This window comes from Zingiber officinale, chromosome 2B (assembly GCF_018446385.1).
Source record: "Zingiber officinale cultivar Zhangliang chromosome 2B, Zo_v1.1, whole genome shotgun sequence".
NCBI classification, from domain to species: domain Eukaryota; kingdom Viridiplantae; phylum Streptophyta; class Magnoliopsida; order Zingiberales; family Zingiberaceae; genus Zingiber; species Zingiber officinale.
The window spans coordinates 141,298,086-141,324,522 of record NC_055989.1 but is presented as its reverse complement, the minus strand read 5'-3'; the positions used below and the strand labels follow the sequence as shown (position 1 = coordinate 141,324,522).

Here is a 26,437-nt window from a genome sequence, read left to right as displayed (position 1 = left end):
CCTCTCCTCTCCTCTCTTTTGTGTGGCCGAAACCTTCTCTTGGTGGAGATAGCTTTGGTGGCCGGATCTAAGAAGGAGAAGAAGGAGAGAAAAGAAGTCTCTTTTCTAGCATCCCTTGGAGCATTGGTGGTGGTTGAATCTTTTCATCCTTGGAGGTGCTCTTGTTGTGGCCGAACCTTGCAAGGAGGAGAAGAAGGTGCTTTGGTGGTTTCTCATCTCGGAAGATCGTTGCCCACACAACGTCCGAGGTTAGAAGAGGAATACGGTAGAAGACCTAGAGGTTTTTGCTTGCAAAAGAAAAGGTATACTAGTATTTAATTTCCGCATCATACTAGTTTTATTTCTTTGTAAAAATACCAAATACAAGAGGCATGCGATTCTAGTATTTCGAATTAGTTTTCGATATTGTGTTCTTTTGTTTTTCTTTTCCTTGTGATTTGATTGTTCCTTTTGGTTGACCTAAAGTTATTTAAGGAAATTAAATATTATCTTTCCTTAAAAGGCTTTGTCTAGGCGGTGGTGGTTGTTCTCATATCCAAGAAGGCCACGTGCCTCGCCATGCAGTCCTGGAAGCCAATTTTGGAAATTAATATTTAATGGAATTAATAACCTAGGTGATTTGGATCGACGTGTTAAGTTCCACAGGAGATCCAAGTCTAAACCTAAAAGAACAAATAAATTAAACTTAGGATCAAACGTGTTAAGTTCCGCAGACGATCCGAGTTTAATTTAAAATAACACATGGTAGCTAGGAAAATGTTCAGACCTTTGTACAAAATTTTTGTACAGTGAAACCATTAGGTTTTCCGAGTAGCAACCAACAAGAAGATCAAGAGATCTTTAGCTACAAAGGAAAGATACAACTAGTTCTTTAATTCTGCTGCGTAATTAGTTTAGTTTTCTTTGTATCAATTTTGAATACCAACACAAGAGGCCAGTGATCTTGTACTTCGATCAAGGTGTGCTTTGATCCGTCAAGAACTTGCTTGATTGATCAAACACATGTCTGATCGAACATGCGGGTTGTTAGGAAAAGTTTTATTCTTGTACAATTTTTGTACAGGGAAATCTAAACAGAACGGAATTTCAGCGCCTTCAACTATAACAAATACTCATATCAAATGAGGAAGAGGAAGACAAAAAAAGACTTGATTAGTAATAACAAAATAAGATAAAATTTATTTAAGTATAGATGATGATATAGTAGGAGATAGAGCTCAATGACGTAAAAGGATCTATATAGCCGACTCCACCTAGTAGGATAAGATTTAATTGTTATTATTGTTGTTGTTGTTATGACATATGACTTCCTTGGTCAACTTGTCATTCCCTTCTTGAGTAGCTTGCAAAGCCTTCTTGATATGTCAAACCAAGTGGTCAGAACCACCTAGCTCAACTAGCCTAGATGATAACTGTTAGATCACTTGACCCAACTAACTATCCTAGCCCATCTAGCTTGTTTGCCCCAATTGGTATGCTCAAATCAACTCAATTGTGCAACCCACGTGACTACTGACCATCCAACCTATTTGACTCACACCCGACCTACTAACTTGCTCAGTTGGCTGGCCTAGTTCGTCATGTTTGTCCAACTAGGGTGGTCCAAATCACCTAGCTCGATCAACTCAGATGGTTTGAATTGCTTAACCACTTGGTTGCTTGGCTTGATTAGCCCATGTAGCTTAATTGACTTGACCAGCCACTCAGATCCCTTGATCACTCAATCAACCCATTTCTTTAAATCGTCTTTCCTACTCTGCTCGATTAGTCCAACCATATTAAGTTGATGCTCATGAGTTCAATGTTGAAGCTTGTCAACAAGTTTAAATATTTGTAAGTCTGAAGCTCATGAAACTAGCTAACCAACTTGCATGAATGTTTATTATTTCTTAAAGAATCACATATGAAAATATTTTCTTGAGCTTGAGGGAATTGTGTAATTTAGATGGAACTAAAATAGTGGTTTATAGAGATGCGTCGACTATTCAATTTTTCATAAAGTTTAAAATATTTATTCTCTATATATAATTAGTGATCTCAAATTTTCAATCCAAGTAATCAAAGTTGAAAATTGCACTGAAGGGTATGATGAATGTCAAACATTCTCAATTCATGACAACACAAGTTGCACTACAAAAAAAAAAAACTGCATAAAAAGGAACACTAAGTCATTGTAGATGTGGCCATGGAGATCATGCGTCTAGTGGCTCAAAAGGTAGATCCGTTATCTTACTAGCCCCTAGTGCCGGCCCATGTGTCTAGTGGCTCAAAGGGCTGATGTAAGGTGGACTTGAAAGGCATGGTGATCAGATGACATGAAGCAAGCTTGAGGACTTTGGTTCATCTTATAGACCATAGATATGGCACAAGGTGGACTCTAAGACAACTTGGAATGAGGTAGACTTGTAGACACAAAGGATTAAATGACATGAAGCAAACTCAAGGAGCAAGGTCATCCAATAAGTAGGAGACTAGGTGGACTTTAGGGCGAGAAGTATTTGGTGATTGAAGATGCATAAGAGCATGAGAGATTATATGAACGTGAAATGCAATCTCGAGACTTTTGTTCGTAGGTAACATTATCAAAGTTGATATGTTAGCTTGGTAGGGGTAGAATACCTAATAGTTTTGTTTAAAATATTTGATTGGGGCCCAATTCATAGTTTGCAAACTTAGCTTGGTCTCATGACATTGCATAGGCTTAAAATGGCCGTAAGGCGAGTGAAGTAGAGACCACCAATAGGATTCAGTTGATTGAAGGTGAAACTAGTCATAATTTTCTTAGTCTTACATGTGGATGATATTTTACTTACAAATGATGACCTTGATATGCTGTATGAAACAAAGCATTATCGTTCTGATGATCACTAGGATTATCTCAAAAGTATTTAATTAATAAGATTTGAAAAGATTCAAAACGCAAAATTTTGCACCAACAAAAGAAATAAGCTCAATAAGAATCAATGACAACATAATGAATTGGAAAGTTAAAGAAAATTCAAAAATCTACCATAGTGTAGAAAACAATCATATCTTTTCTTACCCAGAGTCAATCAAATCATGGATAAAAAAATAAATAATCAATTAGATTGATTTGATTGAGAATAATTTATTTTTGGTAGGATAGTTTTCTCTTATTCCTTCTTTATTAATTTTCATTATATGAAACTGGATCTTGCATTCATGAATAAGTTCAAGTGAGAATTTTTCATGGTATCATAGCAGAGTTTCTCTATAACAAACATGTTCAATTTTTCATGGTATCATGGCGACTCTTCTCGACCCATATCAAGTGATGCATCGTAACAGATTTGGCTGGCTAAGAATTTAATCGTGTTTGCCTAGCTAATTAATTCCATGGAACCTAACATTAGTTGTCATTATCTCTAGTTCAAGACGGCCAAGGAGGTGTGGGATGTAGCTGGAAGATATATTCCGATCTGAGCAATACTTAGATTTTTGAGCTATGATTGAAGCTGAAAGATTTAAAACAAGTTTCAAATTCTGTGGCATAATAATTTATTGGTGCAATCGACTCCTGGTCAAGGTTGACCATGTTGACTAAGATCGAGTTGACTCGAGTTGAGATTTTGATGTTTAATCAATATATTAGTTGGTCAAGATGTCAAGTAGGTCAAGGTTGATCGAAAATTTGACTGTCGAATAATATGTTAGTTGGTTGAGAAAGAGTCAAGTAAATTAAGGTTAATTAGATACCAGACGAGACAAAAAGTCCATATAGATCATGGTTGATGGGACACTTAGTGATCGAAAGTCCAATATGGAGTTGGCACAAGAAGAAAGTCCAAGTGGATCATGGTTGATCAGATATTTGGCAGTTGTAAGTCCAACATGGAGTTGATATGAGACGTTAAGTTCTGGTAGGTCAAGGTTAATTGACTGTTAAGCAATGAGGAAATACCTAAAAATTAAGATTGATCAAATGCTCGGCAATGGAAAGTCTCGATAGGTCAAGCTTAATCGAATGTCAGTCAAATAAAGTCCTAGTAGATTAATGTCAATTGGATATCGAACAAGATGAGAATTTAGCTTGGATAAAACTGAAACATGAGTATTAGTCAATTGATAAGGTGTATTGATCGACCAATAGACACAACCCTCCCCCCCCCCAAATCTAAAAATTACAATTGCTATAATACTATTACAGTGTTGCTACAATATACTACAGTAACTACGGAAAATATTTTGCTACAATAAAATGCTATAGTGTAGCCGATCAGTCGACTAATGTATTTGATTAGTCGATTGATGGCTTTAGAAATCAACTAGAGCTTTAGAATTCAACTGTTAGACTCGAATGATGACATCAATGAACTAATGGTTGATATTAATCGATTGATATCGATCAGAACCGAATAGAAGCAAGTCTATTTGATTGTTTGACTCAACTGATAACATCAATTAATTGATGATTAATATCAGTTGACTGACATCAATAAGGAGTTGAATAGAAACCGGTCAATTCGACTAAATGCTATTAGTCAATTGCTTGAATAAATTAGTCAACTAATATTCTAATTATCGATAAAATCAAATAGATTTCAGAAAGTTTAGAGGTCGTTCAACAACAAGAGCAGTGTCAGACACCATATCAATTGACTTATGGATAAGATCAGTCGATTGATTAGTGGAAACCCGTCCCAACCTGTAGGCTTTAAAAGAGGGGTTTCAAGGAGATTTTCAGGGCTAGTTCTTGAGGGTTTGAGGACAAAGTGTTGTTGCATTTCCAGATCAGTAAGAGACAATTCCAAGTAACAAGATCATCCAAAACAAAGTTCTCTGAAATTGTAAAATATTTTATTTTCATTTGTATTTGTTTCTTTGATTTTTTTTGTATTACTTGTAAATAATGGGTGTTGTAAGAGGCTTTTCCGCCTCCGGAAGGTATCTAAGAAGGAGAAGATTTAGTGGTGATAGATCGCTAGGAGTAGGCCTTAAATTAGTAGCTTTAAGAGGTGAATACTAAGTAAAATCTAGGTGTTGTGCACATGGCATTGAGGTTGATTCAAGTTTTATGCTGCGTATTCAAACGACGTGCATACAATCAAGAAGAAGTGATTGAACTTATTCACCCCTCTAGGTCATACAGGTCCTAATATTCTCTCTAATCTTTAAGGTCTTTGGCAGGAACTTGATCTATTCTTTGAAGAAGATTCAATGTGTACTAATTGTAGTGTCAAAATTCATTGTAATATTAAAAATTAGCATGTGTTTGATTTTTTGGTCAGTATTAATCATAATTTGGATGAGGTATGTGGTCATATTATTGCAGGTGACCTATTCCCATCTCCTGAAGAAGACTTCACAATAGTCCAACGAGAAGAAGCTCATCGTAAGATCATGCTTACTAATGAGATTATTCCACCATAATCCATTACAACATATATTTTAGTGATAGTTTCCATAAAAAAAATCACACCAAATCAGCGTCAAAACAAATATTTTTGGTGTGAACATTGCAACTGACAAGGCTAGACCAAGGATAAATGTTGAGAAATATATGAGAAACCACCAAATTGACAATCTTGGAAAAGGAATGAAGGTTGTGGATTTCATATATAATCGAGCTAAGAAAAATCTGTTGTCTTTGATATTCCAGTTTCCTTCATCAAAGAACAAATTGAACAATATTGCAAATTCTTTAATCAAATGATCCTCAATGCGTCTTCCAACTCTAATGTTGATTCATGCTCCATGACTTAATTGGGAAAACTAAATTCATCCTCTCTTAACCATTCAACGATCCCTTGGATCATTGATTATGGGGCCTCTAACCATATGACAAGTGGCTCGAGTATTTTCTTTCTTTCTATCATCCCTATTCTCACCAAACTGTTGGTAGGATTGTTGATGGTTCATTAATTATAATTGTTGGCATTAGCGATATTCAATTGTTAGAGCACATCATTCTGAAATCTATTTTTTATGCATCTACTCTAAAGTGCAATTTTATCTCTATTAGCTAAGTCACCTTTGATTAACAGTGTCTTGCTAAATTCTTACCTTTGTTGTGTCATTTTCAAGATCTACTATTAGGAAAGATGATTGATAGTGCTACAATTCATGAAGGTCTAAACATAGTCGGTCTTAGATGTCTCAAGTTGTTTTTTTTTTGTTTTAGTGATAGAGAAATAATGTATTGGCACTATCATCTTGGTCGTCCTAGTTTTGGCTATTTTAAAGCGTCTATTTTCATCATTGTTTACTAACAAAGATACTTTGTCTTTCAATTATGAAGTGTGTTAACTAGCCAAGCATACTCTCAACCATTTATCTCCGAAACGTTATAATTCATTTACTTTTTTTATTAATTCATAGTGATATTTGTGGTCTCTCACAAAGTCACACCTCTCATGGGAAAAGATGATTTATCTCATTTATTAATTATCATACACGAGCTACTTGGGTTTATCTTCTTAAGGATAAATCTGAATCAATAACATCTTCAAAACCTTCCATAAAATGATTAAAACTAATTCCAAATAAATATCTAAATTCTTAGAACTGTCAATAACAAAGAATATTTCAATGCCATTTTAGGTGACTATTTATTAGAAAATGAAATTATTTATATTCAAAGCTCATGTGTTGATACTCCACAACAAAATGAAATTTCTAAACATAAAAACCATCATTTGTTGGAAGTTACCCATGCCCTCACCACGCATGTTCTAAAATATTTATGTGTCGACGCAATCCTCACAGCTGCGTATCTTATCAATCGTCTCCCTCATCACTCCATAAACTTTGCCACACCTTTGGCTCTTCTCACCCAAATATATTCAAAAATTTTCAGCCTCAATGATCTACCTTTGAAGACATTTGGATGTATGACCTTTGTGCATTTCCATGCCCATAAGCGTAAAAAGTTTGACCCTTGAGCCATTAAAATCATTTTTGTTGGTTACTCTCTTACTCAAAAAGGTTATCAGTGTTATTATCCCCACACAAAGAAGACATGTTACTTGTAATGTCACTTGTTTTGAAGGCACCCCATATTTCTCTTACACTTTGCTTCAGGAGGGAAAGGATGATGAAGTTTTAAAAATGGGGGAAGAGGAGAACCCAACATGTCCTGATTGTGTCACAGCACATGGTCGTGTTCATGATACCTAGAGTATTCCACGGCCTAACCGTGTCACACCACACAATCGTGGTGAATGCCTTCAAGATGATCATGATCCTTAGAACCCAACACGGTCTGACCGTGTTGCACCACACGACCATGGTGAAGGCTATGAATGTAATCATGCCCTCATAACTCAACATGGCCTGACCATGTTACACTAGATGATTATGGTGAAGGTTGTGATGATGATAATGATCTCCAGAGTTTGACATGGCCTGGCCGTGTCATACCACATGACCGTGGTGACGACTATGGCATCTATGGAACTCCATCAAATGAAAATACTCTTCTTGTCCTTAGAGTTAATTTGGACACCACACCTCCCTCCATGCCTATTCCTATATCCAAATTAGTCCTCAAATTAGGAAACAGGGGGATTGTCGAGTAAAGAACCAGATATCTTAGGTTATTCAAGAAAAAACTTCTCAAGCTAATGAAGAAATTGTCTAGCCACCGCCAAGAAGATGAACTGATAGTAGAATCCTAAATAAGTTAGGTATATCTCTTGATATTGATATACCAATTGCATTTAGAAAGGGTGTCCAATCTTGTACCAAATATCTCTGATATGGATATAGCTTACAGGGGCCTAGGAGAAATTAGAGAGAAAGAGGAGGGCAGTTTAGTCATTAGATTGTTTAGGGCTTATAAAGTGGCACTGTTCATTCTAGAGAGAGGGGACTTCTTCTTCGTGGTTTTCTTCTACCACTAGGAGGAAAGCGCAGGCTGACGCTGCTTGCGCCACCACCGTCGCCTACCCTCACACGCATCTCTAAGCAGGTAGACGCACCCCAATGCCTCTGTCGTAGACTTCCTTCCCCTTTCTCACGCATACCTTCGTCACGAGGCTGGGTTCATATCACCTCTCCGTCCGATGCCTTCTGCACGTTGACACCACGACGGACACCATCAGCCATGACATCCTCTCCTTCTTCCTCTATGCTCGCCACCGCCGGCTCACACAGGGGGGTTGGGCTCTTCCGCCGCCACGAAAGCCACGCACGCCAACGCCTCCTCCCCCTCACTCCATTGCAACCACGCAGACCTACGCGAGGACCCCATTGTTCCTTCCGCTCTCTCTCACTACTAGGTCGCTGCTAATGGTTGCTCGATGTCTCCGTTACTACTCGTCGCATGCTTCACCATCGCCTCCCTGCACGTGTACAGTCGATCGCCTCCACTGTGAATATCCTCCTCTCTGCTGTTCATGGTAGAACGACGATACCAACGCTGCCCTCTCCACTTCTTCTCTCCTCATAGCCTTAGTCGTCGGAGCCATTGCTGGTGTTGTAGCACACCTTCACGCCACAGCCAGTCGCCGCCTCCTTTTCTCCCTCTCAGCCTTGATGACCACAACACTAACGAGAGCACCCACTCCATAGCCCCTGGTGAGCATCATTCCGCCGCCGACATCACCCCATGGCATACCCGTCGCTGGATCCGACCTCTTGGTGTCTCGCCTTTCGATCTACCCTGACGACACTCACCATCGTGCCTTCAATCCACGCTATCATACATTTCCGACGTTGATTCGGTATCCGATCTGTGTCGACGTATGTTTTCGGCACTTATCTGGCCCTCGGGGCACTGCTGTTCTGGCTCTATGTCATTGTTGTGTTTCTTCCTTTGTGCATATGTGATGTTTCATCCTGTACACCATTATTACTATCCATCCTGCGAGCCGATGTCTTATCCCAGCATGCGTGCCAATATCATATTCCGACCTACAAGTCGATGTCCTATCCCGACCTAGGTGTCGATGTTGTATCTCGGTCTGCGTACTGATATCATTGTTGGTGCAGGAAGCATCCGACGATCGAACCTAAGTTTTGATAATGGCAAAGGGATTCAAAGTTAAGATTCTATGTTATCTAATATGTTGAATGAGTGTTTCAGGAAAGTCCTAACTGCGGTTAGGCAGGTGAAAACCCTAGGGGGTGGTAACCCTAGGTCCTAGGGGGTGATAAACCTAGGTGGAGAAAAGTCCTAGCTGCGGTTAGGCAAAGGGAAAACCCTAGGGGGTGGTAACCCTATGTCATAGGGGGTGGTAACCCTATGCGGAAAGTCTTGGCGGGTCGATGGCTTCAGGCAAAAGTCCTAGGGGGTGGTAACCCTAGGTGGAAAGTCCTGGTGTCGCGAACCAGGTGAAAGACTGGACTAGGCGGGGAAGCGGATGTCCAGCAGAAAGTCCGGAAGCATCGAGTGCTGAGCAAAAGTTCAGTCGATCTAGAGGATCGACTGACAACAGGTAAATCTCCTGAGTGGAGTAGGTGAGGACGCGTTCCCCGTAGAGGGAACAGTAGGCGTCGGGTCGATGGAAACCCGAAGTCAGACTCGGACAGTCCGGAGACTGTCTATACTTTATTTATCATGTGTTTTGTGCTAACTTTGTGTTGCAGGATTGTGTTTGGAACTAACGTATCTTGCAGGTGCAAAGGAGCAACCTAATTCCTCGGATGAACAGTGTCCGAGGCGCCTCCATGGAGCTTGGAGGCGCCTCGGGTACAAAAGCTGACCTGGCCATGAAACAGGGTTGAAGGCGCCTCAGCTGGGTCTGGAGGCACTTCGGAAGGCGCCTTGAAGGCGCCCTCAAAGGTGATAAGCGCAAACTGGTCAGCGCTCATCTGCACGGTGGACTCGGAGCCTTGAAGGCGCCTTCAGAGGCCTTCAAGGCGCCTTGGATGCCCTTTATAAGGGGACTTCGAGCAGCATTGAAGATCAACGAACTCCAAGCAATCCTTACGCTACAAGCTGCTCTAGAAACGCCCAGAAGTGCTGTTACAAGTCCCCGACAACCTGGAGCTTCAGATTCTGCTACTTTATTGTTGTCGGTATAATTTGTTTTAGTTCTTTCAATTGTAATATCTTATTGTACATTTTACGAGCTTATAGTTGTTGCCCACGGAAAGCGATCAAGGATCGCGGGCCTTCGAGTAGGAGTCGCCTTAGGCTCCGAACGAAGTAAAATCTCTCGTGTCTCTCTGTGTGTTTGTTTACTTTCCGCTGCGTTACTTCTCCGATAGTTTTTACGATTCCGTATCGAACAAAATAGCCACGAGCGCTATTCACCCCCCCTCTAGCGCGTCTCGATCCAACAATCATATCCCGGTCTGCGTGGCGCGGTGAGGTCCTGACTTGCATGTCATCTTCCAGATCCAGGCTGTGCTCGACTAGGTGGTGTCAGATCTAGCTCTTCATCATACTCAGAGTCATTTACTCTTCCGAGTCACGACAACTCGAGTAGCGTCTCAACCAGCTCACCAATCCACCAGAAGGCGCCCTCTAGGCCAGGGTACATTACCGTACTCATTTTACATTCATTTCATTATTCTACTCTTAGTCTATTCCTTACATATTCGTTGGATCTGCCATGAGCATCGGGGTACCAGGGACTGGGGTAACCCGGTCGCTGGCTGCATGTAGCGTTGACTAGAGAACTTAGGATGACTTGGTCAACATAGAAGTCATCTTAGCTGTAGGATCGAAAAAAATTTAGATATCTCCACAATTGCATGATATTGTCCATTTTAGGTCTAAGCTCTTATGATTTTTCTCTTGGGCTCTACACAAAAGGTCTCATGCCAATGGAGATATCTTTCTCTTATAAACCCATGATATTTCCCATGTGTTTTCAATGTGGGACTATGTTTGTAACCTTGCAACCCCAATAATCCCCCCCTCAAACAAAGGACCACAGACTTCCCATGTCCGATCCTCGACTCACCAGGTCTTCCTGCCCCTTAGTCCACCCGACCTACTAGGACTTCTTTTCCTAGCCGCAACTAAGACTTCCTGCCTAGTGTTTGGTCCTCTTGATCCGAACATAGGAGCCCCCACTTTCTTTGTTCGAAGTCAATATTATACCCACATGGCTAAATGAAACTATATCTCTTGTGCATAGTCGGAGGCTAAATCTTCTGGCAATCCAGGCTCTGATACCAATTGTAGGATCGAAAAGAATTTAGATATCCCCATAATTACATGATATTGTCCACTTTATGCCTAAGCCCTCATGGTTTTACTCTTGGACTCTACCCAAAAGGCCTCATGCCAATGGAGATATCTTTCTCTTATAAACTCATGATCTTTCCCATGTGTTTTCAATATAGGAATATGTTTGCAACCCTGCAACCCCAACATCAGCATACCCCCCCTCCGGCCCATAGCGATTCGATCAACATTCCATTCACCTCACCCGATGGCCCGTCTGACTCAGTTTCTGGACAGGATCAATCTCATTTTGAATGTTGTCTCCTATTCTAATTTATCCTTCACATTTCATGATTTGTCTTCAAAATTATCTAACACAGGATCAATCTCATTTTGAACTTTATCTCCTATTCTAATTTATCCTTACCATTTCATGATTTGTCTTCAAATTATCTAGTGAATTGATTTCTAGGTCTATCATGGAGGCACTAGCTATTCTTGAGTAGACTATTGTTGTTGAAATGCATGCTCTCAAATAAAATAATACTTGGGATTTGGTAGAATTACCACAAGGGGAATGTGATGTTGATTACAAATGAGTTTTTAAAATTAAGTACAAGGTTGATGCTTCAATTGAAAGATACAAGGCTTGTTTGGTGGCCAGAGGCTTTACTTAAACCTGCGAGATTGATTACACCGAGACTTTTGTTCCTATTGCCAAACTTAATATTATCAAAATTCTTCTATCTTTGGTAGTGAAACTAGATTAGTCATTACATCATCTTGATATAAAAAATGTCTTTCTTAATGGAGAGGTTGAAGAGGAGGTTTATATGAATCAACCTCTAAGATTTGATGAAATTTTGGATGGTAAAACAATATGAAGCTCAATAAATCTCTCGGTGGTTTAAAATAGTCACCTCGTGTTTGGTTTGGTCGACTCTCCAAGGTAATCAAATTTGGATATATTCAGGGACAAGTAGATCATGTATTATTTGTGAAACTCTTTGATAGAGGAAAGACCATCATTCTTATAGTGCATGTTGATGATATCATCATCACTGGAAATGAAGATTTAGGGGGGTGTATTAAAACTAGACTTTTAATGACTTTTAATGACTTTTCTAAAATTAAAAGTCTAGAGGTATTGAAATTAGACTTTTATAAACTCTTTACAAATTTAGTGGTATTCAAAATAGATTTTCAAAGAGTTATAAAAAATCATGTGGTATTCAAACTTGACTTTTAAAGACTCCATAAAAGTTTAAAGATATCCAAAATTGCAATAGATTTCCAAGGATTCTTAGAAAATTCTTTAGTATATATTTAAATGCCTTAGGTATTACCATAAAAAGTAAACAATTGTCTTCCATTTTACCTAGAGATTTTGACAGATTTTAATCGCACTAAACTCTCTCAAGACGTCTTTAGGGTTGTCTCCTCTCATGATAAAAAAACCCTCCTCTCACGACCAAAAAATTCTCCTTCAAAGGTATGATTGTTATTGTTTCGATTGTTCGTCTATAATTTTTTCCTTATTTCATAACGATTGGTACTGTTTCAATTGTTCGTCTATATATCTACAATTTTTCCCATCCCGATTGATACCATAAACCTATATATCTGTCTACCGTCTCTAACACAATTACGTGTTTGATCGCAACAGTGGTGAATTCATACAAAGCAATAAGCAAGAATCTTCATATCAGCCTCTATTTTCTGAGGACCTTGCTTCACCATTACCATCTCAACCTATGAGTTCTAAGGTTCCACAAGCAACTAGAAAATGAGATAGGAGCGAATTTGAAGCAAAATCAAGCACTTCAAAGAATATAGACCCAGATGTTTTAAATAGGCTCTCTTACACCATTGAGAAAGCATCTTCTAAGATTGAATTAGTTGGCATTGCAGATGATAACTGTTGGGATGCTATAAAACAAGTCCCAAACTTGGATAATCATACTCGTTACAAGGCGCTTGACTGACTCAATACTAGAGCAAAGAAGGTGGCTTTCTTGAAAATGATAATTGAAGAGCGTTTGGAGTGGATAGATTTTAAAATGAGTGAATGAGTAGTTTTTGGGGGCATAAATTAGTAATTAATGTTAGAATTTTTATTTATAGTATTTTGAATTGGTTTCTAATTATTGAACTAGTAGCGAATTATTAGCTCTTGAATGCTTTCTAGTTCTACAAGTTTTGGATTGTTTATTGAACACATCTTTATTTTGGTTATGCATGGTATGTTTTTTTTTATGATTTCGTAGGTGTTCTTTCATTTTAATTGCTTGTTAATGTCAGGCATTTAAATGGCAAATATCAATATACATGAAGTAGATGAACAAATGGAAGAAGAAGAATTGCAAGAAGAGTTGCATGAAACCATTGAGTCTTTGTTGATGGAAATTTCCAAGACCCTCTATGTGCTATATCAATATATAGCAAACATACAAGACGAATATGTTCATCGTCCCTTAAATAGACAACCAATAAGTACAAGTGGATATAATTATATTCATAGAATATTAAAAGAGAATCCAATAAACTTTCAAGAAATTTATAGAATGTACCTAGACATATTTTTAAAATTATGCAAGATCCTTAGAGAAAGAACCTCCTTACAAGATATAAGACACATCTGCGTCGAAGAAATGCTTGCCATGTTTTTACTTGTTGTTGGTCATAATACTCGGTATTGCTTGATTCGTAAAACATTTGGCTGATCACATTACAATACTAGCCAAAACTTCAACAAGGTGTTGAAAGCATTGAAGAGCATTGTAGTAGATATGATGGTCAAACCTGGATCTGCAGTGCCAGAAAAAAATAAGAGAGAGCACAAGATTTTACCCTTACTTTAATTTAAGTATGAAATTCTTTTATTATTATTATTATTATTATTATTATTATTATTATTATTATTATTATTATTATTATTATTAGTGATGACGATATGTTATTGTTGTTGTAGGATTGTATTGGAGCTATTGATGGCACTCACATTCCAGCTATGGTGTATGGGCAAGATATTAACAGTTATCGTAACCGTCATGGAGAAATTTCTCAAAATGTTTTAGCAGCTTATAACTTTGATTTAGAATTTATATATGTACTCAGTGGGTGGGAGGGGTCTGCCCATGATTCACTTGTGTTGACAGATGCTTTATCAAGAAATAATGGGCTTAAAGTGCCCGGAGGTATTTTTTTTGTTCTATATGTTTCTTAACTATTTATATTTTTGTAATTTTAAAGAATATATATATTACTCATTGGTTATTTGATACTACATATATATGGTTTGACAGGTAAATATTTTTTAGTGGATGGCGAGTATCCAAATCAATGTCAATTCTTGGCTCCTTTTTGAGGTGTACGTTATCATCTTCAAGAATTCACTGGTCAGGGTCGTCACCCTGAAAATGCAAAAGAGTTGTTCAATCTTCGTCATGCTTCTTTGAGGAACGTTATTGAGAGGATATTTGGTATATTTAAATCGCGGTTCAAAATATTCAAAACAGCTCCGCCATTTCCATATACAACACAAGCAGAACTTGTATTGGCTTGTGCTGGATTGCACAATTTTCTTCGCAGGGAGTGTCATTCTGATGAATTTTCAATCGAACTAGATAATGAAGTCCCATCATCTTCATCAGAACAAGTTTATGAATATGACAACTTTGATCAATTATTTTCTCAAGAACAACGAGCGAATGCTAACTCATGGAGAGAGAGTATAGCCAATCAAATGTGGAGTGATATTGATCATGTTGTCAATAACAATTAGGTTTTTCCATACAAGACTATCTTGGTATGTATTATTAAAAACTATTGATTAATGAATTATATACGTTGAATTGACTTGAAGAATTTAAATTTGATTTTAATAAATTGAATAGTGATTCATTCGTCATTTTTCTTAAATTAAAGTTAATTTGATTTTAAGCTAAGAAGAATTCACTTATACAAATAAATAATAAAAAGTTGAAGATGTTATCGTTCATTTACTAGTTAAAAGAAATCAATAAAAAAAATAACATAATTACACAAGTTACAAAATCCATGAAAATCCAGAACTCTATGAAAAATATTACGAATGTCTATAAAAATCTTGCAAAAAAAGTCAATAAGAGTCTATGAAATTCTGTTTATAAAAGTCTGTGGAATTCTATTAAAGTCAATAGAAATCTATCAACTCTATAAAATTCTATTATTTTAAAAACTCATTAAAAGTCATTAGAAGTCTAGAATGAATACACCCCCCTTAGAATTGGAAGAAATCAAGAAAATGATGGCTGAGAATTCGAAGTCAAAGTTCTTGCAATGTTGAGATATTTTTTAGGAATGGAAATTGCTCGAAATAAAAAAAGTATTTCAGTCTCTGAAAGGAAATACACTTTAGATCTGTTAAAGGAAATTGACATTTTGGAATGTAAGTCAAGTAACACACTAATTGAATTGGAAAATAAGAAGAAAATATTTGATGAAAATTTGGTTGACATAGATAATTATTATTAGTGTCTTATTGGAAAACTCATCTATCTCTCACATACACGTCCAAATATTGCCTTTACAATGAGCCTAGTAAGTCAATATATGCACTCACCATATCAAGGTAATTTGAATGCAATATACATAATCTTGAGATATTTGAAAAAAAAAACTCCCGGAAAAGGCTTGTTCTTTGCAAAAATTGAGGATAGAAGAGTGTGTGTATAGTGATGCAGATTGTACATGATCAATTGATGATAGAAAATCAACTTCTTGGTATTGCACAATAGTATGAAGAAATTTAGTGATGTGGCATAGCAAAAAAAAAATAATCTGTGGTTGCCAGAAGTAGTGTTGGAGCATAATACAGATCTATGTCTCATGGAATTTGTGATCTCATCTGGACAAAAAGCATGATGTAACACTTGAAAATTTAGGTTGAAAGTGCTATGCTACTTCATTGATAATAAGTCAACTATTAATATAGCTCACAATCCAGTTCATCATGACTAAACGAAACATGTAGAAGTTGATCACTATTGCATTAGAGAAAAGGTGGCCAGATGAAGGCATTATCAATATTGAATATATTCCTATGTCTCATCTTCTTTTAAAAGGATTATCTAAACAAGCTCAAAAATTTCTTGAAGGCAAGCTTTGTCTCATCAACATCTACAACCAAGATTAAGGGGGAGTGTAGAAAATAATCAAATTTTACCTTATGTTGAGTCAATCAAATCATGGGTGAAAAATGATATAATTAATTAAATTGATTGGATTGAGAATAATTTATTTTTGGTAGAATAGTTTTCTTTTATTCTTTCTTTGTTTATTAATTCTGATAGTATAAAAGTGTATATTGTATTCATGAATGAGATGATCAAGTGAGAATTTTTCACATAGGCATATGGATGCTAGGAAGACTAATAAAAACTTAGGATGAATCATTAGAGTGCTAAGGTCTTACATTATCTATAAGGGAACTAAGGAGTATGTATGAGCTTATATCTATTAAGTGCATTTGAATTCAACCAAGTGCTCATTAAAGAATATAAATCCATCTCAATACTAATTAGAAGAGACTATTCCAGTATGGGAGAATGCTTGAGAAGTGTGAGATGGCAAAGATAAAGTCTATGAATACGATCGATGTTCTTTTAGATGTCTTTCAGGTTTCCTAAAGAAGCTAGCTTTTGGGTTTCCAAGATATGCTTTCTTGATGGTCGAAAGAACAACCATGCATGCATGCAATTGGACAACATGTCCTCATCATTTCGATCACGCTTTCAACTGTATACTGTATTTATCTCTCTCTATATCCGTGGGGGATCGATTCTAAGGGATGTGGCGGTTCCACATTTATGCAATTGGACAACCTCTTCAATGATTTAAACTTGGAATAACATAGATTTACATCGTAGCTAGTCGTCAAAGTGACGATCAGGAGCACCGAGAAGAGTTAGAAAACATTGCCAAACTGGCTGGTAAGGGAGCCCTTGAGGTTGGAAAATAACCCAAAGAGAGAATACTGCCGGAGGTTGTAGACCTCGTACCACGAATTGAGAACAGCATCATGCTTATCGGTGCCTGAGAACGCCAACTGTATGCCTATCCTGCAGTCGATGGAGCCACCCTGCGACGTGCAGCTCGACGTCTTGATCGCGCAGTCTTGGCCGTGGAGGCAAACGAAGGACTCGTTCTCAGAACACTGGCTGCAGCCATCTTTCTTCCAGTACAGGTTCACTAGCGTGCCCTCCTGGAACTCGAGGACCTGAGCGAAATGTCTCAGTGATCGATATGCGTCAACGTTTACGTACGTTTCCAATTTCCAAAGGGATCGAACAATCAAGCATACCAGCGTGAAGCCGGTCACCACGAACGAGCTATTTCCGACGAAAGTAGGGAAAGAACGCGCTGCATATTTCCTGCCGGAAAATGCAACCATGTATCCGCCGCCGCTTATCTGAAAAAGGCGGCGATCCGATACATTTTATCGTATAAATCTGTTTGTTCGTTAAACTAAGGATCTAATTATATTTACCAAGGTGTTGGTGCTGACGTTGACGGTGAGGAGGGAGATCTCGTCGACCTTGGGGCGGAAGACGGCGAGCTGGGCGCCGTTGGAGGAGAGGGGGAGACGGCTGTCGCAGGGAGAGAGCTGCACGTCGTTGGAGAAGAAGGACTCGCGGCCGGAGAAGGCGATGCCGAAGGTGAAACCATCCCATCGCTGGATCTTGGCGTCGTCGCAGGGGGTGAGCACTTCGTTGTGGGCGTCCGCCTTCGCCGTTCCTGCGACCACCAGCGCCACCACTAGGTGCAGCATCCACGGCGCCGCAGCTCGCATTGCTCCGGCCATCTCTTTTGCCAGTTGATCGGACGATGGACGAGGAAGTACCTTACATACGCTGCTATTTCGGGCGCTGAACCATAAATGTGCGATTACATCCACTAACTCACTCAAATTATAGGAGAGAGATTTTGGATTTAGACACGTTTGCTTTCCTAAAATCAGCTACATTAAGATTATTATTATAGTAATTATTTTTTAGTAATTTTTTGAATATTCTTAAAAAATTATTTTAGAAATAAAATAAGGTAAATGCATAAGAAAATTAGAAAACAGAGATCCATCTATAATTTAATATATGTAATATCATATATTTTTTTTATAATACATGTACACAATCTTTCGGCTCAACTAGTCTGGAAGATGGGTGAATTTCCCTTGATGGGTCCATCAAATAAATTTTGAAAGTAATCTAGCAACTTATGCAATTTAAAGATAGTGATTATCTTATAGAATACTGAATCCATTCACGCATGAATACTTAGAACAATCTTCTATAATATGTTGATTCAAAGGAGAATATAAAAAAATAAGAAAATAAATGACACTAAAAAAATATTATTAATTCAAAAAAAAAAAAACTCTTGATGTCTCTGATTTAGTTTTAATCATAAAAGAATAGAAACTTTCAGGTTCAATATCACTCCCTGCAATTTAACTGTTCATAATCAAATCATCAACATCATTATGTCCATTAGTTAAATTTGATCTTTCTTCCGGCTGTAATGTAGAACATCCTGATGGTAAGCCTCCTTCAAATGTATCACTTTTTCTCTCAAATAGAGAATTCACTTTGTTAAGGACGTCCATGCATAAACCTTGGACACTTTGTTTAATGGTCTATGGACCTAATACACTGTTTGTAGAATTTTCCATACGAGTGATGGGAATCAATGTGCCTGGAGCTCCCAAAAATCAGCAATGTATTCACTTCCACAATCAACTTTAATGGAGTTCACAGCTCCTTCATCCGTACCAGTATAGCAACTAGCCTTCTCAAGTTTACATGTCAGGTTTACCTGATCAGTTAGAACCTTAAAGAGCAAGGCTTTGTGACGTGATACTCCAATCTCAAGTCAGCCAAGAGGAAAAACATTAGTGTTCAAAGCATCCCGCATTTCACAACTCTTGCGCGTCCACCTTCTTTGTATAACAATAGCATCATCAGCTGGACCGCCCATATTGCAAACAACAAGATCTACAATCTTTTGAACCAACCCACTAGCCAATAAACCATGCTCTTCTAGTTTGCTTGCCATAAGAATAGAAGCTACTTGTTTATCAAGTTGTTGAAGTGTATAGTCAAATGTCCAGTTCACAGAATGACTTCATAATCAATTTTATCTGAAATAGAGATATTGCTTGGAGATCCACCAGAGAGGGCAGCTTTTCAACAACTAAAGTTGATGCATTATGTTCTTCAACTGGTACTTGACTCCCTTCTAAGACTCCAGATTCTCCATTGCACCTTTTCTTTCATCATCTAATATCCTTTCAACTTCATCATCTAGTATCCCCACCTCAGTCCTAGGCCATTAACATTTTGTTGGCTCATCCCATTGTGTGCAGGATTGTTGAGGAGTTCTTCTAGATCTTCAGGAGTTCGTCTTCATCAAAAACCATCATTTACTGGAGTCATGTGCCACCTCATAGATTTCAGACAGGATCAAATTTGACACCGTCTATGGGAGTTCTTCACCTGGATCTGACGCTACGAGATGGAGGAAGCTGGAAAACCTAATACTATAACTATCACACAAGAAGATCTAGAGTTACTCATCAACGCTAGAGTGCAAAAATTATTACAACAACAACAGCAAGTCAATACTGGTGGTACATTGCCCATAGCTCCAAATCAGGTGATATCAACAACTACTTATCCAAGGGAGAGAATGGGGGAGGAAGAGGATCCTGCTTGTTTTCTTCCTACTCCTCTCTCCCCAGTTCGATGTCCTCAAGTATTTCTTCGCACACCTTTGGAGCAAGGAGGATAAAGGGAAATTCCATAAAAATTTTCTAGAGAAGTGCCTATACGAGACAAAGGCAAAGGGAAGATCGTAGCCAGTGATAGTTCTTCGGAGAGGATTGTCACTTCATTTTCTCAACGAGTGCTGGATGATCCTCTAATAATGAAGCATTATCAAATATCGGAGAATATTCTGGGACAACTGATCCAGAAGATCATCTGCTTAAATTAAAAAATGTGGCTCTCCTGCAGTAGTTTACTGACAGTGTTAAATGTCGGATGTTCCTTACTACCTTTGGAGGAGCAACTCAAAAGTGGTTCAAACGATTACTAGATAATCCTATTCCTCATTTTAAGGATTTTCACAAGGTATTTCTTCATCACTTTTCCAGTAATCGGTGATATCACAAGATGTTAACGATCCATAAGTGTATGGATTCGTCGTCAGTAATAAAGAAAGATATCGTATCCACAGGCACTGGTTATAACCACTAAAAATATCTCAACATGAATTAGCTAAACAACAATTCAATTGATTTATAAAAACTGAGTGCAACTATGAAAAGTAAGCATAGAAATAAAAGCTTAGAAACAAGAATAAGGGCTATGATAAAAGGATGTTCTAGGAGTTTTAGTTTCTTTGTAATATTATTCAATGTAAATGATCTACCAAATCTTATTCCTTAATTATCCTTCATTTGTAGAAGATCGCCGATTCTCTCTTGCAATAGGCAACCGGCCTAGGATTAAAATCTATATCTAATGTGATCAATTAGGAATGATTCCTATTTATCCTTAAACGGGCTTGCCTGTCACGTGCGTCCCTTGGATAATCAACATAGAAATTCATTACTTCTCAACCATATCAAGATATAAAAGATTAATGTATACAATCTATCCTATCCCCTTGAATGACCTTATTTCACCTTTAAGATTATCCTTCAATCGTCCTTACACGAGCTTGTCTGTCACGTACGCCCCTCGGATAATCGAATGAGGAATTACCTCTACAAGATTCACAAGATACTCAAACATTTAATCAAGTATGGTAGTTAAGTCCAATTACAACAATCCACACAAGATCAAATAGATATAAACAAGACAAAATCATAGAAATAGAAAATTGACAAATCCACAAGAGTTTACATCAAATCATATTACAAATACTCCATCCATCCTAGAACAAGGAGATCTAATTCATAGAACAAGAAAAGAAACCCAAAGACAAGAAGATCACAAGCATTTTGATCCCAAAATCCAAGAAGAGAAAGGGAAGAAAAGCTTATCTACGATGAAGAACGATCTTCAGATCCAATCCTCGTTCTCGGAGTCAATTCGTTGAAAATCTGCCTTTAGATCGCCGGAAAATCCCTCCAAGAAGGTAGGGAATCACCCAAATCTTGTTTTCTCCCAAAAGGGAGAACTCCCCCTTCAAATGATGAAAAAAACCCTTATATAGAGCAGAGATTTTGGGCGCCACACGACCCCGAGACCCGGTCGTGTGTGAGACACGACCTAGGTCATTCTCTTCACTGCCCATCTCACACGGTCGTGTGATGCACACGGCTATAACATGTTCTGTCACTGCCAACCTTGCACGACCATGTAGATCTACATGACCCGTGCTGCCTCCTGTTCTGGAACTCATGCACGGCCGTGTCTGGGACACGACCAGGGCTTGTTTGGCTTTTGGGAAAATTGCACGGCCGTGTAGAGCTACACGGTCGTGTACTGCTTTGGCTCTAGAAGGCTTGCAAATTGGCACGGCCATGTGATGCACACACGGTCGTGACCTTCTGCTTTTCTGCAACAACTACACAGGTGATCATCACCACACGACCTGGACATTGCCCTGCTCTGCCAATCCTGCATGGGTGAGCATCACCACACAACCTAGGTCACTCTCCTAGACATGGTCGTGTGGCACTCCAAGATGGTGTCTTCCTCCTTTCGTTAGCTTGCAGATTTGGCCTCGATCATAAATTCTTCTCTAAATACGACTCCTGCATATAGAAAATGCATAAAAGCAGATCTCCAAATAAAAAGAGTAAATATGCTAAAAGCAAAGCTGGAAGTACGAAAATGCATAGATAAAGCATGCACAAAATATGTGAATGTGCGTCAAAACATGTTAAACAAGTGTATATAATCTACGCACATCACAAGACCTCTTGGTGTCTCTTTTCAATTAAATAGGGGCCGAAGGAGTCTATTCGAGCCTATATTAAAAGGTTCAATCAAGTAGTCATAGATGTACCTACAACTACCACTAAGATCTTGGTAAGTGTCTTTTCTCAAGGGCTTAATGATAATGATTTCTTCAAGGATTTAGTCAGAAACCCTTCGATCAATTTTGATTTATTAATCGAGCGAGCGACTCAGTTTATTAATGTGGAGGAAGCTCAAGCTGCTCGGAAAAAGGAAGCTATTACTCTTACTCCCGTTCCAAATGTGGATCGTCTAGTGGTACCTGCTCAGCCACCCAAGGGACTTCGCGCAGTTCCTCCCCGACAACATCCTGACCTATGACCTCAAGCTGTGCAACACGTGTTAGCTCCTCAAGAGATCCCACAAAGGTGGTGCACATACCATTTAATGAGCACTCATAGTACAGAAAATTGTTATCAGCTGAGGAATCAGCAAGCTCATAATCCTCGATATCGGCGGTGTTCTTCAGCCCCAAATTGACGATAATATCTGAGGCAGGATAGTCCGCTTAAGCTAGAATACTGGACGGCTGATCTACAGACAGGAGTTCTACCACTCCCGACCAGGCAAGCTCAAGTACCCAATCAGCCGCAACAAGAAGCAACAACAATTCGACAAGAAGAAAATCGCAGCAATACTCCCCAAGGTAATATTAACATGATAGTCGGAGGACTGACGGATGGTGATTCCAACCAGATGAGAAAATCACATACTCGATGACTGGAAATTCATACTGTGGGATGCAACACAGAAAAAGTGGCTGGACCAGAAATTAGTTTTGGGCCTAGAGATCTGGAGGGGATAGAAGTGCTCCATGATGATGCATTAATAATCAAGTCTGTTATTGCCAATTATAATATTTCTCATACCTACATTGATACTGGTAGTTCAGTTAATATTATTTTCAAACAAGATTTTGATCAGTTACAGATAGATCCGAGCGAGCTGCAACCCATGGTGACTCCTCTATATGGGTTCACTGGAAATGAAGTTCAGCTGTTGGGTCAGATAAAATTAGTTATATCTATGGGAGAAGAGCCCTTAATGAGGACGCACCGATCGTATTTCATGACAGTGGATACACCCTCTGCATATAATGTTATCTTGGGTCGACCAGCCTTAAATGAATTCTGGGCAATCGTTTCTACCTTCTATCAGAAAATTAAATTTCCTACGGATGATCAAGTAAGAGAGGTAAAGGGTGATCAATTGATAGCGCGCAAGTGCTACATGGAGATAGTCAGGGCGGAGGCCAATGCTACACGGAAGATACAAAGAATGGAGGTCAATGTCGTTCAGGAAGGCTCGCCCGTCTTAGTATATGAAGAAAAGTAGGAGGTACAGATTCAAGTTGGCTGACCGGAAGCTATTACTCATGTGGCATTAGATCTGGATCCAAAACTAAAAGCCGACTTGATACAATGTTTAATACGTAATAATGATGTATTCGCTTGGATGCCCAAGGAGGTAACAAGAGTATCTCCTACGGTCATGGAGTATGCGCTTCATGTGTATCCTGATGCCCGATCGATCAAACAGAGGAAGCTGGATTTCGGTGCTGATCAAAATAAAATCATCAAGGAAAAGGTGGATAAATTATTAGAAGCTGGTTACATTCAAGAAGTTCAATTCCCTAGTTGGTTGGCTAATGTTGTCTTGGTCTCCAAGCCTGGGAACAAATGGTGAGTGTGTATAGACTTCTAGGATCTTAATAAAGCTTGCCGAAAGGATTATTATCCCTTGCCTCACATCGATCAGGTGGTGGATTCTACTGCTGAGTGCGAGTTTATATGTATGCTAGATGGTTATCAGGGATATCATCAAGTCCCACTTGCCAAGAAGGATCAAGAAAAGGTTAGTTTATAACTGTCATACTTATTGCTATAATATTATGCCTTCCAGACTATAGAATGCAGGGGTCACCTATCATAAGCTTATGAATAAGGTTTTTCATAAGTAGATTGGAAGGAATATGGAGGTTTATGTGGATAATATTCTTATTAAATCTCTAAGAGCCTCAGATTTACGTGCAGATATAGAAGAAACCTGTGGAACTCTAAGACGATATGGACTTAAGCTCAACCCTTGCAAATATTTATTTAGAACCAAAAGTGGAAAATTCTTAGGATACATGATGACCGAGTGAGGGATAGAAGCTAATCCCAGCAAAGTACAGATGCTTCAAGATATGGCTCCACCACACAACATAAAGGAGGCACAGAGGTTGATCGGTCGGATCACTGTTCTATCACGCTTTATCTCCTGATCGATCGATCGAAGTCTTCCTTTCTTCAAGATACTCCGTCGGGCTACTAAGTTCCAATGGGATAAAGATTGAGACAAGGCATTTGAAGAATTAAAAAAATATTTGTTTACTCTGCCTGTATTAGCTAAACCAATAGTGGAAGAGACTTTGTGGATTTATCTATTGGCTAATGAGCATGTTGTTGGCTCAGTTTTGGTAAGACAAGAGGAAAAAGAACAGCAACCTGTGTATTTTTTAAGTCATTTATTAAAAGGAGCCGAGTGTCATTACACCGTACTCGAGAAATTGGCTTACGAATTGATTCTGGCCGCGCGGAGATTACGTCCTTACTTTTTTATCACACCTAATCATAGTACTAACTAACTAACAGTACTTTAGGTTGAGTGCTCATTAACCTAGAAGCATTTGGGTAACTTATTAAATGGACAACCAAACTTAGTGAATATGATATACAGTATCTGTTGGACCCCGTGAGTGTTTTGATGTGATCAACCAAGTTGGTTAGGTCCTGCTTTGTATTTGATCCCTGTGTCTGAGTGTGCAGGAGCTTAGGAGCCCAGGAAGTTGAGCGGAAGACGCAGCTAGCGAGAAGGACGGCACGGGATGGGAGCTGACGGGCTCGATGCGTCCGAAGGACGAGAGAGCTGCAGAAGAGTACACCGACGGGCGAGAAGAACGTACGCGGCGTTCGAGGGACGTTAAGCCGGGAGGAAGACTGCTCTAGGAGAAGGCCGGAAATTGGGTTCGGGTGAGCCCTATTTCGGTTGGCCAGAATCACCCAAAAGAACGAGACTTCGGAAGATGAAGCAAATAAGTAAGCAAGCTGGAAAAGCTGCCAGTCAGCTTGGAGGTGCCTCCATCAGGCTTGGAGGTGCCTCCAGCTTGAAGGCGCCTTCAATGCCTATTGGAGGCGCCTCGGACCTGGCAGAAGTGAACGTTGGCCTTTTGGATAAAGTTTTATCCACTCTCTCGATGGAGGCGCCTTGCACCCCTATTGGAGGTGCCCCGGACCCTCGAGATCAGATTTCCAGAGGCTATTTAAAGGCCCCTGGAACTAGGAATTCAATATCAACTATTCCATCAACTCTGTAATCAATTCCTAGCAATAGCTTTGAGCTTTAAGAGTGTAAAAGGCTTCTCCGCCTTCAGAGAAAGAGATTTTTCTACTGCATATTTTTTATCGCCCTGGATTAACAACCTTCTTGGTTGTAACCAGGTTAACTCCTGGTCTTCTCTGTCTTTCTGTTTGGTTTTATTGCTTTAATTATTTTATTACTATTGCTATTGTACTTTCGAGTTGAAAAATCCGAGGAGGGTAGTTTTAATTTGTGCAGGCAATTCACCCCCTTCTTGTCGGCCTCCGTTGCACCAACAGTATGAACCCTGAGCGACAATCAAAGCTCAAGCCTTAGCCGATTTTATAACAGAAATACAAGGTCTAGAAAAAGAAGAGACTTGGAAAATATATATTGATGGGTCTTCTACCCGGCAAGGCAGTGGAATAGGAATTATTCATATATCACCAAGGGAAGATTGAATGCAACTATCCATTCGATTAAATTATAGAGCTACTAATAATGAGACAGAATATGAGCCGTTAATAGCAGGATTACAAGATGCAAGGCATGTAGGAGTTACTTAGGTTCTGATTTATTCTGATTCTCAGTTGGCAGCACAACAACTAATAGGTAATTTTGAAATCAGTAGTGAGAGACTCAAATTATATGTAGAAGCATTTAATAAGTTGAAGGTTGGATTCCAAGAAGTAAATATAGAGAAGATTGCTCGATCAGATAATCAAGTAGCAGATGAATTAACTAAATTAACTTCCTCTATAATACCTTGGAGTTTAGACGGTCGGTGGAACAAACAGTGTTGGTGTCTTGTATTGAGCGACAAGCTGATGTGGAGATACAAGGTGATTAGAGGGCATCAATCATCATGTTTTTACAATAAGGTATCTTGCCAGCTGAGGGGAAGCAAGCACGTGTATTTAAGCAGAGAGCTAGTTGATATACTATAGTAGGGGATCAGTTATATAAAAGGGTTTTTTCTAGTCCCCTACTCAGTAGGTGATTGGAG

At 38.8% G+C, this 26,437-nt stretch overlaps 2 protein-coding genes across 2 annotated transcripts; one reads left to right on the top strand and one right to left on the bottom strand.

Annotated features, from left to right (window-relative positions):
- The first annotated feature begins 8,884 nt into the window (after positions 1-8,884).
- On the top strand, positions 8,885-14,864 carry LOC122048786. Its single transcript, XM_042610309.1, has 4 exons — positions 8,885-8,911; positions 13,901-13,940; positions 14,050-14,277; positions 14,707-14,864. The coding sequence occupies exons 1-4, from the start codon at positions 8,885-8,887 to the stop codon at positions 14,862-14,864; spliced, it is 453 nt and encodes a 150-aa protein (XP_042466243.1).
- A 2,163-nt stretch (positions 14,865-17,027) lies between these two features.
- Positions 17,028-17,924, bottom strand: LOC122048785. Its single transcript, XM_042610308.1, has 3 exons — positions 17,610-17,924; positions 17,424-17,531; positions 17,028-17,339 (listed from the first exon to the last, which is right to left on the bottom strand). Exons 1-3 carry the CDS (start codon positions 17,922-17,924, stop codon positions 17,028-17,030), a joined length of 735 nt encoding a protein of 244 aa, XP_042466242.1.
- Positions 17,925-26,437: the final 8,513 nt, after the last annotated feature.